The 17,388-nt window shown below is 37.6% G+C and overlaps 1 protein-coding gene across 1 annotated transcript in view; it reads right to left on the bottom strand.

Annotated features, from left to right (window-relative positions):
* Fancd2 (Fanconi anemia complementation group D2) overlaps positions 1 to 17,388 on the bottom strand; it is a 62,586-nt gene that overhangs the window by 21,511 nt on the left and 23,687 nt on the right. The window contains exons 11-19 of the mRNA XM_090178764.1: positions 16,931 to 17,018; positions 16,748 to 16,852; positions 16,166 to 16,239; positions 16,017 to 16,110; positions 15,920 to 15,955; positions 3,078 to 3,224; positions 2,672 to 2,806; positions 2,078 to 2,212; positions 1,917 to 2,024 (exon numbers count right to left, since the gene is read on the bottom strand). Coding sequence (XP_090034890.1) covers positions 1,917 to 2,024; positions 2,078 to 2,212; positions 2,672 to 2,806; positions 3,078 to 3,224; positions 15,920 to 15,955; positions 16,017 to 16,110; positions 16,166 to 16,239; positions 16,748 to 16,852; positions 16,931 to 17,018 — 922 coding nt within the window. The remainder of the gene's footprint in view (positions 1 to 1,916; positions 2,025 to 2,077; positions 2,213 to 2,671; positions 2,807 to 3,077; positions 3,225 to 15,919; positions 15,956 to 16,016; positions 16,111 to 16,165; positions 16,240 to 16,747; positions 16,853 to 16,930; positions 17,019 to 17,388) is intronic.

Here is a 17,388-nt window from a genome sequence, read left to right on the forward strand (position 1 = left end):
CGCTGAAATTATTAAAAAATAAAATGGGGAAAGAGCATGGACAAAAATGCTTATACATTCTGAATTAAATTTTTGCGATTTGTACCACAAAATTTTTACTAAGCACATGTTTGAAATAAATGCTTTTAAATATATATTCTTGATTTACTGATCCAAAGATGAAGTCTACCTCAAGCCTCCCTCTTTTCTTCGAGCAGCCAGTTGTCACTTTCGATTTGGATTTAGCAAAGCCTACGCATACCCCTCAATACTATATCTTCATGGCTTAAGCTACTTTAAGATTAATGTGTGTTAAATGGTAGTTACACAGATGTCACTGTCTTTAAAATCCTTGAATTTATATCCTAGAGACTGGCAGTACTCTAGTTCTCATTATATCTTCCCAAAATTTTGCAGTTCAAAATGTTTCATTCATTAAATAATTTTAATTTGAAATGGAAGCACTAAATTGTTTTATACATAAAATGTAAAAATTTAAACATTACAATATATTTGTTTGAATACTTCGTCACAATTTATAAACATCCAACTTAAAACAAAAACTTTATCAAATATTGTCAGTTTAAGCGATAGAATATTAAAAATAAAGGCAAAATTGAACTACAGCGGCCTCATGTAATTTTGCTTTTTTCGGCGGAGAATGTAGCACTTGACGCGTAGATTACGAAACTATTTTTTTTTGGGCCCCCAAATGATTATTTTTTTAATTAACTTAATTTTAAAAAAGTAGTAATTTTAGGGGATTACTGTTTTTTTTTGCGGATAATGTAGAGCTTGACGCGTAGATTACGTAGATATTTTTGGGCCGCAAAAGATCATTTTTTTCATCAACTTAATTTTAAAAAAATAGTCATTTTAGGGGATTAGTAACGTTTTTTTAAAAAAATAGTTTCGTCGTGTATCCGTCGACACAACTTTTCAGACGCGCCCCAGCCCCATTCCGAGCATTGAGATACTGCGTATTGGCGCCTGACGGCGCCGCGCACTCACTTCGCTCAAGCGCTGGGGGTGCGCGGCGCCTCCCCAACCCCATACTAAAAAAAGCGATGGGCATCAAGTATATACTTTTAATATCAACCTGAAATAAGCGTTTGTGGCCCAAAAATACAAAACACCTAGAAAATGAACAAAACCTGTAATTGATTTTATAAAGTACGGGAATATCACTTTGTGGCCCAAAAATACAAAACACCTAGAAAATGAACAAAAACTAATTGATTTTATAAAGTACGGGAATATCGGGAATATCACGTGGAAATTATTAGGACACCGAAACTGGTGTCGGCGAACACACGACGGAAATAAGTACAACGAAACACGTGAAAATGCCCAAAAATGTTACATTTTTAAAATTACATTAAAAAATTAAATACACATTTGCGGCCAAAATAAAAAATACCCTCGGCATCTACGTGACAAGGTATATCAGGCGCAACCAAAATTAATATAAAATTCAATGAGGCCGCTGTAGTTTACTTCACCCAAAATGAATGTTAGTGCATGATGCATTAAGCTCTATTATGAATCTACTGGTGTAACAAAAAGTCTTAAGGCGAAGTGGTTTAATAAATAACCAAACTTACTAGTTTTTTGTTTAATCTCATATAATTTCAATTAAGTATGATTTCTGTAAATGCTGTTTTACTGTATATAATCATTGGCCATTAATCAAAAATTTAATTTGAGTAAAAATACGAAAATTCTTAGCTTAGAATAAAATGAACACAATTATTATTTTGAAAATATTCAGTTTATATTTTCTGGAAAAGGCAGATTTTTAATTAAAAATTAAAAAAAAACAACAAAATCTCATAGTTTGAAAATAAAACTTGGTTAAATTTTTGCACCCCACCTTAAATAAATTATCAGCATCAGACTGTCACAATCAAAAGAAAAATTGATAGTAATAAGCATACTTGTATCACCGAGCCTTCATTTCCTCCTTGATAAGCCAGTCGGTTAAGGATTAAGTATATTTTTTTAATTTGCAACAAAGAAAAAACCTCTAGTCTGTCTAAAAGAGACTAAAAACCAAAGATTTATTGGAATGTATGCTATAATACTACAACATGTTTACCTGCAAAAAATTTGAAAATTCAGCCATAGCTTTGGCATCCCTTTCTACAAGACCAACAAGGGTATGCAGTCCAGCATTCACAGCTAAAATGTTAGTTCCATAGCTAACCAAATTTATCAACGATGTTATCATTTCCTAAAGCAAAATGTATAAACTTTTAACAATTTAAAATCATTTTTTGCACCAGTGATAAGACTGTAAACTGGTGTTGTTTAAATATGTCCTGCATATGACATTTTATGTCAGGGGGAGAGGGAAGATAAATTTATCATTCATTGTGGTCTCAAAAGTAATGACCACAAGCGTAGCAGAATCCTGGGTATTTACATCCACTTAACATGTAAAGTATATTGGATAATCATTCCTGACACGAGATCAACTAATTTTTAGGTTTGCGTAAAAACAATTTTCTATTACATTTTATATAGCATATCTTAAAATTACACCTTACTTTGTTCATTTAAAAGTTTGATGAAATAATCTTACAATAGTGGTTTACTCAGTTTTCTTGTTAGTGTCTCTTAACGGATGTTACACACCAAATTTTCGGTTAATATTAAAAACTATGGTAATATTAAAATATCTATAACTTACTCTTTTACAAAACTTTTCTAGTGACATAAAAGAATTAATAAACAAGCAGCTTCCAAAATCAACAATAAAACAATCATTGGACTGAAGAAAAAGAAACCCAATTGACAGAAGTTCTTCAAAGTGCTGTTTCAAAATCTGTATAAAAAAATGGGTTTTTATACAAAGTTAAAAAAACCTTATGAATTTTTGTGTGACTGAACTGATGTTAATTGCTTAGAAGCTGTATCCACTCAACTTTAATTTATGAAGTGATGAAAAGTTAAATATGTTCTTAGGAAAGTCACTAATTTATAGGGTGATAAGTCAAGGGCATCAACAGATAGTGGAAGTTTATGTTTCCAATTCAGCAATCAACCATAAAATTTTCATAAGGGTAATAATAAAGTGAAAAAGATGTCATACTAACATTTGGATGACCTTTAAAAGTTTTTTCAATAAGGGTGGATGAAAATTTATCTTTTTTAATTTTTTCTTTAAAGGCTGTTTCAACTTCTTTCTCACATTTCTCAACGCCAATACCAACTAGTCCAATAAGAACCATAATGTCCAATGGCTAAAAAACATGAAAAAATTAACTCTGACTAACAATAAATAGGATTATTATTCTTATTGAAGTGAAGATTAATTTTTATCAAAATAACTGCAAAATGTACTGCATGGAAAACACCCCAAACATTAATTGATTTCAATAGAATTTTAACCCCAAAAAAGGCAATTTTCTAGGAAAATTATTATTTGGCAGTAATTACAAAGAAATATATATATTTAACTCTTAAAACAACCAAACAAAATAGAGCTTAAGTTCTATAAATAACTTTAAAAATTTCTTAAAAACCAAATTCAATAAGAAGGTCATAAACTGTTGGATTTTCGTTTATTAAGTGGATGGGCCATTCCATTTAGAATCAGGTAACGCGAACACCATGAGTCAACGGATTTTCATCAAATTTGGAACACATATTTCTGTTGGCAAAAGATAAAAGATTTCCAAATATTTTTCTAAAATAATAAGCGGTTTTTGATTTATAACAAAATGGCCGCCACCCCTGAAAAACCGTCTCTTTGAAAACTCAAATCCGTACCCTTTTATATAATTCACTGTAAAATCCTTTTTTTACATACAATCGCAACGAAATTGACGTAGTATATGAAAAACAAAGCGAATACAAAATCAAACATGACGTATCTTTTATATTTTCTGCGTTATCATGTCTTTTGTTTAAGAAAAAGTAGATTCGGGGGGTGTTTTTTTAGAGACAATAACGCAAGACGCCCAACTCGAAAATAACTATAAAATATTTGACGTTATAGAGCGTAAAGAGACCTTTCTAACCATATATTAGTATATTTGAGTATTAGTGTGTATAACTGCATTAACTGTTTTTGAAAAACTGCAAGAAATACGGTTTTAGCGTTTAATCAAATCCGTACCCTTACCAAAAAATAAGTTGGCTAAAAACCAATTAGGACAACTTGTATTTCAACTTGGTTTTCAGTTTGTATTTGGGACAAATGCCTATTAAAAAATAACTTAAATCCTCTTTATTAATCAACTTATTTCCAACTAAACCAGAATCAACATTTACATTTAACTACTTAAAAGCAACTTAAATCCTACTAGGGAAACATCTAAAAACCAACTTAAAAATATTATGTAATTTCCTGACTACTAAAAACCAACTAATTATAAACTTAGCAAAAGCAGTATTTTCCTACCAACTGAATAACAACTTATTACCCCTTTAATAGTAACTTGAAATATGCTGACAACTTGAGCCTACTTAATACCAACTCAATATCAACTAATAATGTGTATACAAACTAAATACAAACTGAAATCCAACTCATTTTTTGGTAAGGGTACCCTTTTATATAATTCACTGTAAAAACTTATTTTTACCTACAGTCTGAACAAAATTGACGTAGTTTATGTAAAACAAAGCGTTATAACCGAAAACGAAATCAAACATGACATATCTTTTATATTTTCTGCGTTTTAAAGTCTTTTTTTAAGAAAAGGTCGATTAGGGGTGTGTTTTTTTTTGGCACAATAACGCAAGACGCCCAACTCGAAAATAAATATATCATATATGCCGTTATAGAGCGTAAAGAGAACTTTCTAACCATATATTAGTAAATTTGAGTATTTGTGTATAACAGCAATAACTGTATTTAAAAAACTGCAAGAAATATGGTTTTAATGTTTAATCAAATCCGTACTTTTTAGAAAGTATCTTACGAAAACCTTTTATTTTCTAGAAATTTACGTTACAAAATTTGACAAAACGAGAAACATACAGAAAATGTCGTATTTCATATTTTTTGGTCGTGCATTCGATCTGGTTTAGGAAATTTTTTAAAATACTGTAATTTTCGTTTTAAATATTTCTTGCGCTCGTTTAAGGAAATCACTGTTAAACATGAAACACCTGCCAGAAGTGGTCATTGGTTCTGGATCAGGTAATAGGCAAAGTATATCTTTAAGGGGAACAAAGCATTCGTCTGTTCTTCTAGGCCAACTAAAGACATTCTCGAAACATGAACTTTAAACGATAATCGTTCTTTTCTTTAAGAGTGGCAAGTACACTCTGTTAAATAAGTCTTCGGCCGTTGGGATTTTGGCACTTATTTGTGATTATCTCAAAAACTATGAATGATAGCAAGTTGAAACCAATTTTATTTTTAATATTTTACTAATATCTTTCATTTGTCTTGATTCACGTGTAGCATTTCCATATCCGCCGGAAACGCCAAATATCGTTTTTGACAATTGTTTTAATAATGATGTTACACCCCTGAAAACTGATTTTTTGGATTCAGAAGGGTCGATTCATATTTTGAAAGGGCTATTGTTATCCGGCTACGTCGAACGGCTGCTAAGATATGGCCGATTGAAAATTCAGGTCTCATTCAGGTACTGGCAGATCGAGATGCATCCGGATAGCGCTAGCAAAACCGCTTTCGTGACTGATTCTGGCAAATACCAGTTTGACGTCATGAGTTTTGGCTTAAGTCAGGCTCCGTCAACTTTTCAACGTCTAGTTGATGAGTTGTTTCGTGACGGAGCCTACTTCGACATCTGTGTCTACTTAGATGACATCATGATCGTGTCGGAAACCTGGGAGTCGCATATCGAATCGTTAGAATACGCCCTTTCGCAGTTAAAAAATGCTGGGTTGACCCTGAAAGCAGAGAAGTGTCACTTCGCGCAACCGGAAGCAACAATTCTCGGGCATATAGTGAATGAGACCAGTATTCACATAGATCGCTCTAAATTTAAGGCGGTCTCTGAATTTCCCATTCCGCGTAACCTGAAGGAGGTACAGCGATTTCTTGGTCTCACAGGGTGGCACTCTAAGTTCATTCCCCATTACTCATCGATAGCCGCGCCGTTGCATAGGCTGAAACGAAAGGGGGTTCCGTTCCTTTGGGGGTCGGAACAACAACGATCGTTCGAGGCACTGAGAGACGCGATTTATCGCGCGGGTCCTTTAACGACCTTCATGCGTTTTAACCACGGATGCAAGTGATTTGGGACTTGGCGCGATGCTCTCCCAGGTCCAAGATGGAGTCGAAAAGCCCTTGGCCTATGCTAGCCGCCTTCTTAGTACTGCTGAAAAGAAGTACTCAACGACGGAAAAGGAGTGCCTTGCCATCCTGTGGGCCGTAAAGAAGTTCAGGCCATATCTTGAAGGTTTACCATTCACAGTGATCACCGACCATAAATCCCTGACTTGGCTTTTCAACGTCAGAGACCCTAACGCTCGTCTTGTACGTTGGGCCATGTATCTTCAGACCTTCAATTTTTCGATCGTTTATAAGAAGGGGGTCGAAAACGAAGTAGCGGATGCGCTTTCCAGGGCTCCCGTTACTTTGGGTGCTATGGAACTTCGTTCCGGAAGTACCGAAGACGATAGAGTAGTTCACCCGCCTCCTCCCCACTCCATGAATAACGTCTTCACATATAACGATATACGAATGGCACAGAGGGATGACGTCGTCATTAGACGCATCCTCGATTGTATCGAAGACAGTGTGGAACCTCGTTTCGAGATTCACGATGGAGCGATTTACAGGAAGGCTTGGGGAACGCTGCCTCGTAAAATATATCTTCCTGGACGATTCCGTCACGAGGCCATTCGCCTACTACATGACCACCCTACGTCGGCCCATCGTGGACGCGACAAGACGATCGCAAAGGTCCGTTATCGTTACTATTGGCCATCCTTGATCAAGGACGTTCAGGCTTACGTCAAAGGCTGTCTTGTATGTCAACAATACAAGAGTCGAAACAGGAAAACGCCTGGTCTAATGACGTCTACGGAATCGGTTGCGCCGTTTGGCATGGTCGGGGTCGATATTATGTGGCCCCTTCCGCTAAGTGTCAAACGCAACCGATTTCTCATCGTTTTTGTGGATTATTTCACTAAATACGTTGAGTTGGTTCCGGTCAGAAGAATCACGGCCGACATCTGTTGCGAAGCTTTTAAGCGTTTCATTCTTCGTTGGGGTTCTCCTCGTCACACTTTCAGCGATCAGGGGCGGCAATTCACTTCGACCCTTTGGAAGAACACTTGCCGCCTGTTGAAGGTTCATTGCAAAATGACAAGCGGGTATCATCCACAAAGTAACATCGTGGAACGCCTCAACCGTGTCATAGGGGAGATGGTGTCGATGTATGTTGGTAATGAGCACCGTCAATGGGATCAGTCGCTTGAGTTTTTGCAATTCGCAATTAACTCGGCTCCCCAGGACTCTACCAATCGTTCACCATTCTTCCTTAACTTGGGACGCGAACCACGATTGCCTTGGCATCTGGATGACGAACTCGACGCCGACCTTCCGGAACCCGCCGAACGTGACCAGGCTTTAAAGACCCTTCACGATGAACTGGACCGAGCCAAAATCATGATGCTTCGAGCGCAGGAGCACCAGAGGAAATACTACGGCAGACGTCGGGAAGATCTTGAACTTCCGGTGGGCGCCTTGGTGTGGACCAAAACCCACGACCTCTCCCACGGTGCGACGTTTCATAGTGCGAAGCTTAGTCCAAAATGGGACGGTCCATATCGGATCATACGCCTAAGGACTCCTCTGGTGTACGAGCTCGAAGACGCAGTCACCGGAGAAAACCAGGGGATGAAGCACGTCAGCGAGCTGAAATTGTATTGGACCAATTGTCACATCCTTGTGGCAGACGAACCATCGGAAGATCTTCCCGACGAAGCCAGACCATCCACGTCGCGAGATGCGTCGGGCGACCTGCAGGATCAATCACTTCCGGCCGCAGACGACGCCGATACTCCTGACATGGACAATGGCGCCGATGCTGACGCCCTTTTGCCCGCTACGAATTCCGACGACGATCGAGTCCAACCGGAAGCACAGGAGGACCAACAAACCGAGGAAGGGACCAATGATGTCTCGGGCGCTCTAGGACCTAATGAGGACGCTCCGATGGCCGAATCACGAACCGAGACGGTAGTTGATCCTGACCCCCCGACGGATGATCCTCTACAGCTACCGTTTCGTCTCGGTTGGGTCCGTGAATTATGCCAACGGTCGACTGTCCGTCCAAAGGGTCCTGCCCTTGACATCTACTATTACTCACCTCTACACCCCCGTACAGCCATCAGATCTATTCCTGATGTGGCTCGCTACATGAAAGCTAATTAACTCACAGGCCTGACGATCAACAACTTTTCCTTCGAGCGCGTCGCCATTTCTCACCCTCCATGGGAGAGAATGCGAAAAGCGGGCGACAGACACCCCTGAGTAATAATCTTTTTTCTCCCCCCCCCCTTACAGGAGCCGTGCGGCACCCACCAACTCCTCGCTTACCACGCGAACCCAGATGGGGGTCCAATTTTCACAGTTATCGACGCCACGCTCGATCTCAGCCTATCGGTCGAACTTATAACATCCACTTTGGCAGTCGAGTTAGGCTATGAGTACCCCTTCCATGCCGCACCTACGGAAAGACTCGAGGCCCTGTTGGAACGACAACCAGATTTTCCGGATGATTTCATCCTCGGCGAAATAGCGGACTTGCGCATCGAATTCCACGACATACGTATCTGCATCCCACACGTGCTCGTCGTGCACGACCCGCGCAGTATCTTGCTAATCGGTCCTCCCACTCCACGAGCCATGCATCTCCAATACTGCCCATGTTCCCTTTGCGTGGACACCAATGGTGGACTGCGCCGTTATGCAACATTGCGTTCGGAACCTCATCGACAACCACTAGTACATTGGTACAATACTCATTTAGGCCTGCTCGACCCGTCCACGGTCAATTTTGCTGACTTGAACGACGAGACACTCGACCTCATCCCGGAGGTCGGTCTAGCGACTCCACCACACTATCCGTCCTATGACCAACACAACTGGGCTCTCGACGTACGACGACCCACATCCGCGAGTGCTCCCGCCACTCGTCCCTCCGTAATCGAATCGCTCCGCCGCTCATTCTCCCATCGCAGTGCCCCTACTCCGGACCCAGTCTCTTCGGACCCACGTCCAGCGAACGATACGGACAAGGAACTACCATCACCGATGGATGTCCTTACTTTGGCGCCTAGCGACGAGGAATTCCTTGGAGAAAATACTTCCTCCCTCGCATCGAATCCACCCAGTGTTATCGCCTCCGAGGTGGAACTTCATTACAAAAACCAATCGACGTCCGCTTCCGACCTCAATCTCCCTCCAACGTCTAGCGCCTCACCGATCACTCCAAGCGCAAACTCGAACTCCAACAATGACGGCACCATTCCCGTCGACTTAAGCAAATGCCGCTGCCGCCGATGTTGGAAGCTGGGACACAAAGTGAAGGATTGCCCAAAGCGTGCTCGTCAATCCTAAGTGTAAACAATCGTTGTGTCGCGAACACATGTGCTGATTTTGTTATTATTATTATTTGTCTCTCCTCGCCCTACGTTCACCCATAATGCCTTTTTTTTGTCGTTGGGAGGATGTAACCGATCCGATCACCGGATGGCGTTCGGGTCGGCTACAATATATTTTTTTATCTTATTGTTTGATAATTCAGGCGTCAGCCACCAGGGGTTTACGCTCTCACGTAGCAGATCAAATACCCCCGCACCACGCGTTCTCTCTCTCTCTCTCTCTCTCTCTCTCTCGTTTCTTTGCCTAGCCTTGGGGCAGGTCACCTTTCTTTTGTTTTCCGCGGTTTCAGTAGACCCTCCCAACACTATCTTCAATAGCCTTTTATGTAATAAATAATAATAATAATAATAATCAGCTAGGCTAATACCCAAGGCACCGCCTTAGGCCTAAGTCATCATGCGACTTTTGAAGCCCTTAATTCAGGTGGCCGGGTTACAATGCGTAGGAGGGTGGTGGCAAGCTCTGCATGCCACGAGATCGAGCCAACAGCTCCCTACACTAACTATTACCGTTAACCTCGACAAGTTTTTATGGAAGGGGAAACCGAAGATCGGGGGGTAAAACCCCTTAAACCAGTGGGGAGAGAACTTGCAAACTCAACGCAGAAGGAGTTGTTCCGAGTTTTCACCCAGTGCTACAAGCTGGGATCGAACCCGGCTCCTCTTGCTGCGAGGCGAAAGTGCTAACCACTCCGCCACCCCACTATATAACATTTGTATTTCCCACTTCCATGTTTTGTAATTGATTGAATTAAGCTTACTGATTTGCATTAACGGTGACGAACCACCTTCCGCCATTTTGTTTTTGCCGATAAACACGTAACCGCTATTCGGGCCTTGGCGGCTCCCGTTCCACGCCGATATATGTTCTTTTCTTGTCTTTTAAATTAAATCATTCCGAACCACGCTCTGCTACCATTGAGAATGTGGTGAATCGAATGAAAACATACTCAATAAAGTGCATGGTTAATTTAATCAAACTTGGTTACGTTATTATACATTATTTACAAGTGAACATTACTAAGCGCATACTACAAAACCTGCTGAGGGAGTGATGTGAGGGGGAGGGTCGGGTTGCCAGATCTACAGCGCTGCCAGATCATTTCATAGCAAAACCAACTACCTGTACATTACACAGACTATATACATACACTAGTATGTCTCATCCTTTAGCGATATATCTATAAGGTAACGCTCTTTTAATCTATTATCAAGGTAAAGTTAACCAAACACCTTATAATCATAAAGTCCGAGTCGCGATTATCGCCATCTAGAGTTAGGGCTAACATGTATCGCTTTCTACAATTCGATTTAACACGTACTTGCATGTTAAATATATAAAACGGTGAAAAATGGCTTTAAGCCCTAAGTGAAACGATTAATATTGCAACGGGTCAGCTGACACCGACAGATGTCACCCGCCTCGTTGCAGTCTCTCTTCCATTCATATTTTTTACGACACGGAAAACAAACGTACTTTGATCACGTGGGACAAATTAGTTTTTTTGCTTTTGTTTTTCAATATAAAAACCTGAGACCGGCCGATCTAAAAACAGAGAGGACAATTTGTTCCTTGCCTTTGTTAAACCAACAGGACTCATTTTCTCGAGCTCTCGACTTTCAATAAATTATCTCTAACGTTCAAAGGAGAATGTTAAAAAGCTAACAATTAGAATTAGATGGCCTGGACTATATTGTAAGTTTTCTTTCTGTTTAATTTTTGTTAATTTCCACGAATAAAATAATTATTCCATTCAATCCATTGTCATTGCTTGCGGTAGGCCTAACAATAGATTTTACGGGTCTAAACTATAACTGTAACCGTTGGCTTCGTTTATCCGTTTAAATATTTGTAAATAAGGGTAGAAGCCGGTTACAATATAGATCACGGCAATCAGCGTCTGGAGCATTAAAAACAAATGTTCTGGTAGACGTATTATCAAGTAATATTTAGCGTAGTAAGTGTAGTACGTTGTCTATAAGGATGTAAAATTATACAGTGCAGTGCATGGTTACGGATTTGATTAAACGCTAAAACCGTATTTCTTGCAGTTTTGCAAATACAGTTATTGCCGTTATGCACACAAATACTCAAATATTATAATATATGGTTAAAAAGGTCTCTTTACGCTCTATAACGGCATATATGATATATTTATTTTCGAGTTGAGCGTCTTGCGGTATTGTCTAAAAAAAAACCCCCCGGAATCTACCTTTTCTTAGAAAAAGACTTGATAACGCAGAAAATATAAAAGATAGGTTATTTTTTATTTCGTATTCGGTTTTATCGCTTCGTTTTACTTAATCTACGTCAATTTCGTTGTAACTGTAGGTAAAAATTAGTTTTTACAGTGAATTATATAAAAGGGTACGGATTTGATTAAACGCTAAAACCGCATTTCTTGTAGTTTTTCAAAAACAGTTATTGCCGTTATACACACAAATACTCAAATATACTAATATATGGTTAGAAAGTTCCCTTTACGCTCTATAACGTCAAATATTTTATAATTATTTTCGAGTTGGGCGTTTTGCGTTATTGTCTCAAAAAAAACCACCCCCAAATCTACTTTTTCTTAAAAAAAAAGACTTTATAAGGCAAAAAATATAAAAGATACGTCATGGTTGATATCGTTTTCGGGTCATTCCATGACAAATCGTCCAAAGGTATCCACCCTACCTTTTTAGATTTGGATAAAAATTTGCCTTAAGGGTTATTTTGGTCGTAAAAGCCGATTTACAAATTATTTTTATTGTGCGATAAGCGGTTTTTGAGATATTCGCTATAGAACTTTAGCAAAAAAAGGCCAAAAAGGCCTCAACACCGAAAACTTGGAAATTGATATCTCCGTCAATAAAAGTCTTGATTTTAATGGGATAAAGCTTATTGTAAAGCATTTTTCTTATACAAACCAGCATAAAATTTTAAAAATTCTATATTGATTTTCTTAGTCTCAAAAAACAGTTTAAATTGTATGACCTTTGACCTTTACCTGTTACCCCAATTTTAGTGAAATATAAATATTTTTTTTCGAATTCCCCGTTTATGATTTAGTCGGAAAGATCAAAATCCCAAAGTAGTATTTTTAGTTCTTTAGAAATAAATTATTTTGTACAACCCCTCGTGCAGTTTTAGAGACATGGAACTTGGTAAACATATCTTGTTAGTCCAGTCGATTTAAATTAAAAACGGGGTGTAACTAAAAAAAATTGAATAGAATTTTTCTCTTTTGCAATGTGTTCCTAAAATCGGTCTGAACAGCCCCTGAAAAATTTCCATGAATCCCACCATGGGAAAGTGGTCAAAAGTGGTCACAGGTGGTCAAGGTAGATTTTATTTGGAAAATACGGTCGGGGAAAGTTTAAAAAAGTTATTCTGACTTCATGCTTTGAGATAAAAGGCTGAAATTTGGTGAATATACTTCACAGCTATAGGGGATAATTATAGGTCAAAGCTTTTTACCGCCGCTATCTTGGATTCAATATGGCGGACGCAAGTTCGGTGTAAATCTCGGAATATCTTATCAAAAAACCTTATAACGTATGCAAATACTCTTGATATTGTCTATTATCTATTTTTCCGGTTTATCACGGGCTTGCGCGGTAATAATATTTTCCCGCCATTCGCAAAATACAATATGGCAGCCGTTTCAACCTACAAGAGAGAGAATCACAATTGTTACTTGGACGATTTATGCCGAGTTTTGGCTTATTCTATAGGAAACTACATTCTCGGAGCGTTCCCGTCAAAATAAACACTATTTAAAAAAAGAAACATGAAATTAACCTAAATAATTTATTTTAAAAATTTTAAAACTTAAATATTTTCGGTATCAGAGTTCAATATCCGGTTTCAATGAGTTTTCGCAAATAGCTAATTGGCAAGGTCCGCAGGCCGACGAACAATTAAGGCTTTGGCTTTTGCATCGACAACTCTTATCGGAGCACCTCTTGGTACATTTGCAGCGTACTAAATTTAGTAAGCAAATTATAGCTGGTGTTAAGTCCATCGTTATCGGACCACCCTCTAATATCCATCCCCGGTCACTATGGTTCAGATTTTTGACGTTTTATTTCCATACAAATACAAATAGTTAGGGGAATACTCTCGGGTTTCACAAGTGAACTCTTAGATGCAACTTTTGAAAAAAAGGCTATGTAATGACCGTCAAAGTATCAGTTGATGTACCACCAAACATGGACTAATAGATTTGTATAGCCCCGTACCGTAAATAGATACAGAAACAGATAAACCCTGTTCCTTTAGAATAAGTCCAAACTAAATCGTCCCAGTAACAATTGTGATTCTCACTCTTGTAGGGTGAAACGGCCGCCATATTGTATTTTACGAATGGCGGGAAAATATTATTACCGTTCAAGCCCGTGATAAACCGGAAATATAGATAATATACAATATCAAGAGTATTTGCATATGTTATAAGGTTTTTTGATAAGATATTCCGAGATTTACACCGAACTTGCGTCCGCCATATTGAATCCAAGATGGCGGCGGTGAAAAGCTTTAACCTATAATTATCCCCTATAGCTGTGAAGTATATTCACCAAATTTCAGCCTTTTATCTCAAAGCATGAAGTCAGGATAACTTTTTTAATTTTCCCCGACCGTATTTTCCTAATAAAATCTACCTTGACCACCTGTGACCACTTTTGACCACTTTCCCAAGGTGGGATTCATGAAAATTTTTCAGGGGCTGTTCAGACCGATTTTAGGAACACATTGCAAAAGAGAAAAATTCTTTTGAAATTTTTTTTTGTTACACCCCTTTTTTAATTTAAATCGACTGGACTAACAAGATATGTATACCAAGTTCCATATCTCTAAAACTGCACGAGGGGTTGTACAAAATAATTTATTTCTAAAGAACTAAAAATACTATTTTGGGATTTTGATCTTTTCAACTAAATCATAAACGGGGAATTCGAAAAACAATATTTCTATTTCACTAAAATTGGGCACACAGGTAAAGGTCAAAGGTCATACAATTTAAACTGTTTTTTGAGACTGAGAAATTCAATATAGAATTTTTAAAATTTTATGCTGGTTTGTATAAGAAAAATACTTTACAATAAGCTTTATCCCATTACAATCGGACTTTTATTGACGGAGATATCAATTTCCAAGTTTTCGGTGTCCAGGCCTTTTTGGCCCTTTTTGGTAAAGTTCTATAGCGAATATCTCAAAAACCGCTTATCGCACATTAAAAAAAATTTGAAAATCGGATTTCTCGACCAGAATAACCCTTAAGGCAAATTGTTATCCAAATCTAAGAAGGTAGAGTGGAAAATTTCAAAAAATTTGGTCGATTTGTCGTGGAATGACTCTTTCGGTAAGCGCTTTGTTTTACATAAACTACGTCAATTTCGTTGAGATTGTATGTAAAAAAAAAGGATTTTACTAAGAATTATATAAAAGGGTACGGATTTGAGTTTTCAAAGAGACAGTTTTCAGGGGTGGCGGCCTTTTTGTTATAAATCAAAAACCGCTTATTTTAGAAAAATAGTTGGAAATCTTTCATCTTTTGGCAACAGAAATATGTGTTCCAAATTTGATGAAAATCCGTTGACTCATGGTGGTCGCGTTACCTGATTCTAAATGGAATGACCCACATGCTTGGAACATAAGCGGCTTAGCAGATGAAATCCAGCAGTTTAGAAGCTTCTTGTATTGATCACTACGTGACTCTATGTGACCTGAAAAGGTTAATTAACAAAAATTTATTTAATTTTTTTTTAAATCTCAGTGGTATTCTTTATAATATATTCAGCTAGGCTAACACTAAAGGCACCACCTTAGGCTTAAGTCATCGAGTGACTTTTAAAGGCATTAATTCAGGCAGCTGGGTTAAAATGCGTAGGAAGGTGGTGGCAAGCCCTTCATGCCATTTTTATTATTAACATTAACCTCGACAAGTTTTTAAGGAAAGGGGAAACCGAATAGGCTGTGGAAAACCCCCTTTAAACAGCAGGGAGTGAAATTGCAAACTCAACACAGGAGTTGTTCCGGGTTTTCACACAGTGCCACAACCTGGGATCGAACCCGGTTCCTCTTGCTGCACGGCGAAAGTGCTAACCACTCCGCTACCCCACTGTTACTCTAAATAAAAAACATTTACAGTTAAAAATTTAGAAGCAGCTGGCTTTATCATTCAATAGCTTTTAATAAAATTGTTATTAGCTAATAATTTGGTTTCATGTACTTCACAATTTTATTATTTATTACTTTGAACATGACCACTAATTTAAAAATAACACAAAAATTTCTGAAATGTATGTTTGAGCTTGCATAATTTAAATGTAGTTAAAACATTATTAGACAAACCTTATGTTCAGCACGCAGATTAACTTTTTCAATAGCCTTTAACAAAAAAATGGAAAGTTCATATACATTTTTAATGGTTATACAATATAATACCCACTTTTATCCAACCTTGCCACACTGACTTCTGTGATGCGCACTGTTTAAGAATAGATTCTAAAACTAAAACATCAATGCTAGTCTTATTGACAGGTCTGAAAGAACTAAAATTAACAACAAAGAAAATTTTTAATTTTATAAATTAATTACTGGCTCCCCAGAGGAGTTGAACTTTCAAAGGTACTTGGCATTAAATCAATTGTTGAACGAAGCTCAGTTGCCATCTACGAAAAAATATATAAAAATTACATGTACAGTAGCTGTAAGAGTAGTGTAAAATTATACTGATAAAAATTGTGAATAATTATATTCATTAGTAGGTTATATTTCTTGCATTATATAAAGGGTTTATAGTAAGCAACAGTTTTTATGGTAATAGCTATTATAATAAACTGATCAAATCATAACATAAAAATACTATATCTATCAAATTAATTATTTGTAATGCTATGAAGTTGCCATTGCTTCGTATCCACCACTACAAAAACAAAGTGAATGACTTTCACTTCAAAAAACCACAAAAATATTCTAAGATAATTTATTATATTCTTCTAGTTACCTAACAATTGACGTAATTAAATTATGGTAAATTAAAATTAACACGCAGGTAAATTAGTTAGAGCTTTGGCTGCTTGTTTGTTTGCCATTCCTTTCAATACATTTCTGTACTGAAATGTATTGAGAGGGACCACCCCCCTGCTACACCACTGAGCGGGTAAGAAAATATTTTACTTGATAAGCTTCCATGCTGTCCTGATCTTGCAGTAGAAATGTTAACAAAACAGGTAAATCATCAACTTTAGCAGACTGAATGGATTTTAAAACCACTTTTTTAACCTTTAATAAGAACAAAAAAGGTTTTTTTTTAAACCATGCTTTATTCTAACCAAGCACCACCATTCATTGTAAATTTACTTCTTTAATTGCATTTTGCTGAAGATCCATGTTTGAGAGTGAATTGACAATATCTACACTTAGCTCCTGTTTTTCCATCAACAAATCACTAAAAACAAAGAAGCTTAATCAAATTTAAATTAAAAATAAACCCATTTAAATTTTAAGGATGCACCTATATATCTGCCTATTTTTCTAATATCGGTATCGGCTTTGCTATATTGGCCGATACCAGTATTAAAAAAAAATTTTAATTAACTAATGATAATATATTTGATTGTCCGCGCCATGTGCGCCAGATTTCAAAAGCTATCATACTTTTGTAGACAGGGGCTTACGAGTGTAAATAAAAGAAACTAATTGATTTGTGATAGAAAATATGTATCATCATAAGTTAATGATACCTCTAAGTAGACAAATGGCTATGCTGCCTATGGCGGATATGCTTGTCCAAATCGACCTATGTCTCTCCGTACTGC

This window comes from Leiobunum rupestre, chromosome 6 (genome assembly GCF_980474605.1).
Source record: "Leiobunum rupestre chromosome 6, qqLeiRupe1.1.hap1, whole genome shotgun sequence".
NCBI lineage: Eukaryota > Metazoa > Arthropoda > Arachnida > Opiliones > Sclerosomatidae > Leiobunum > Leiobunum rupestre.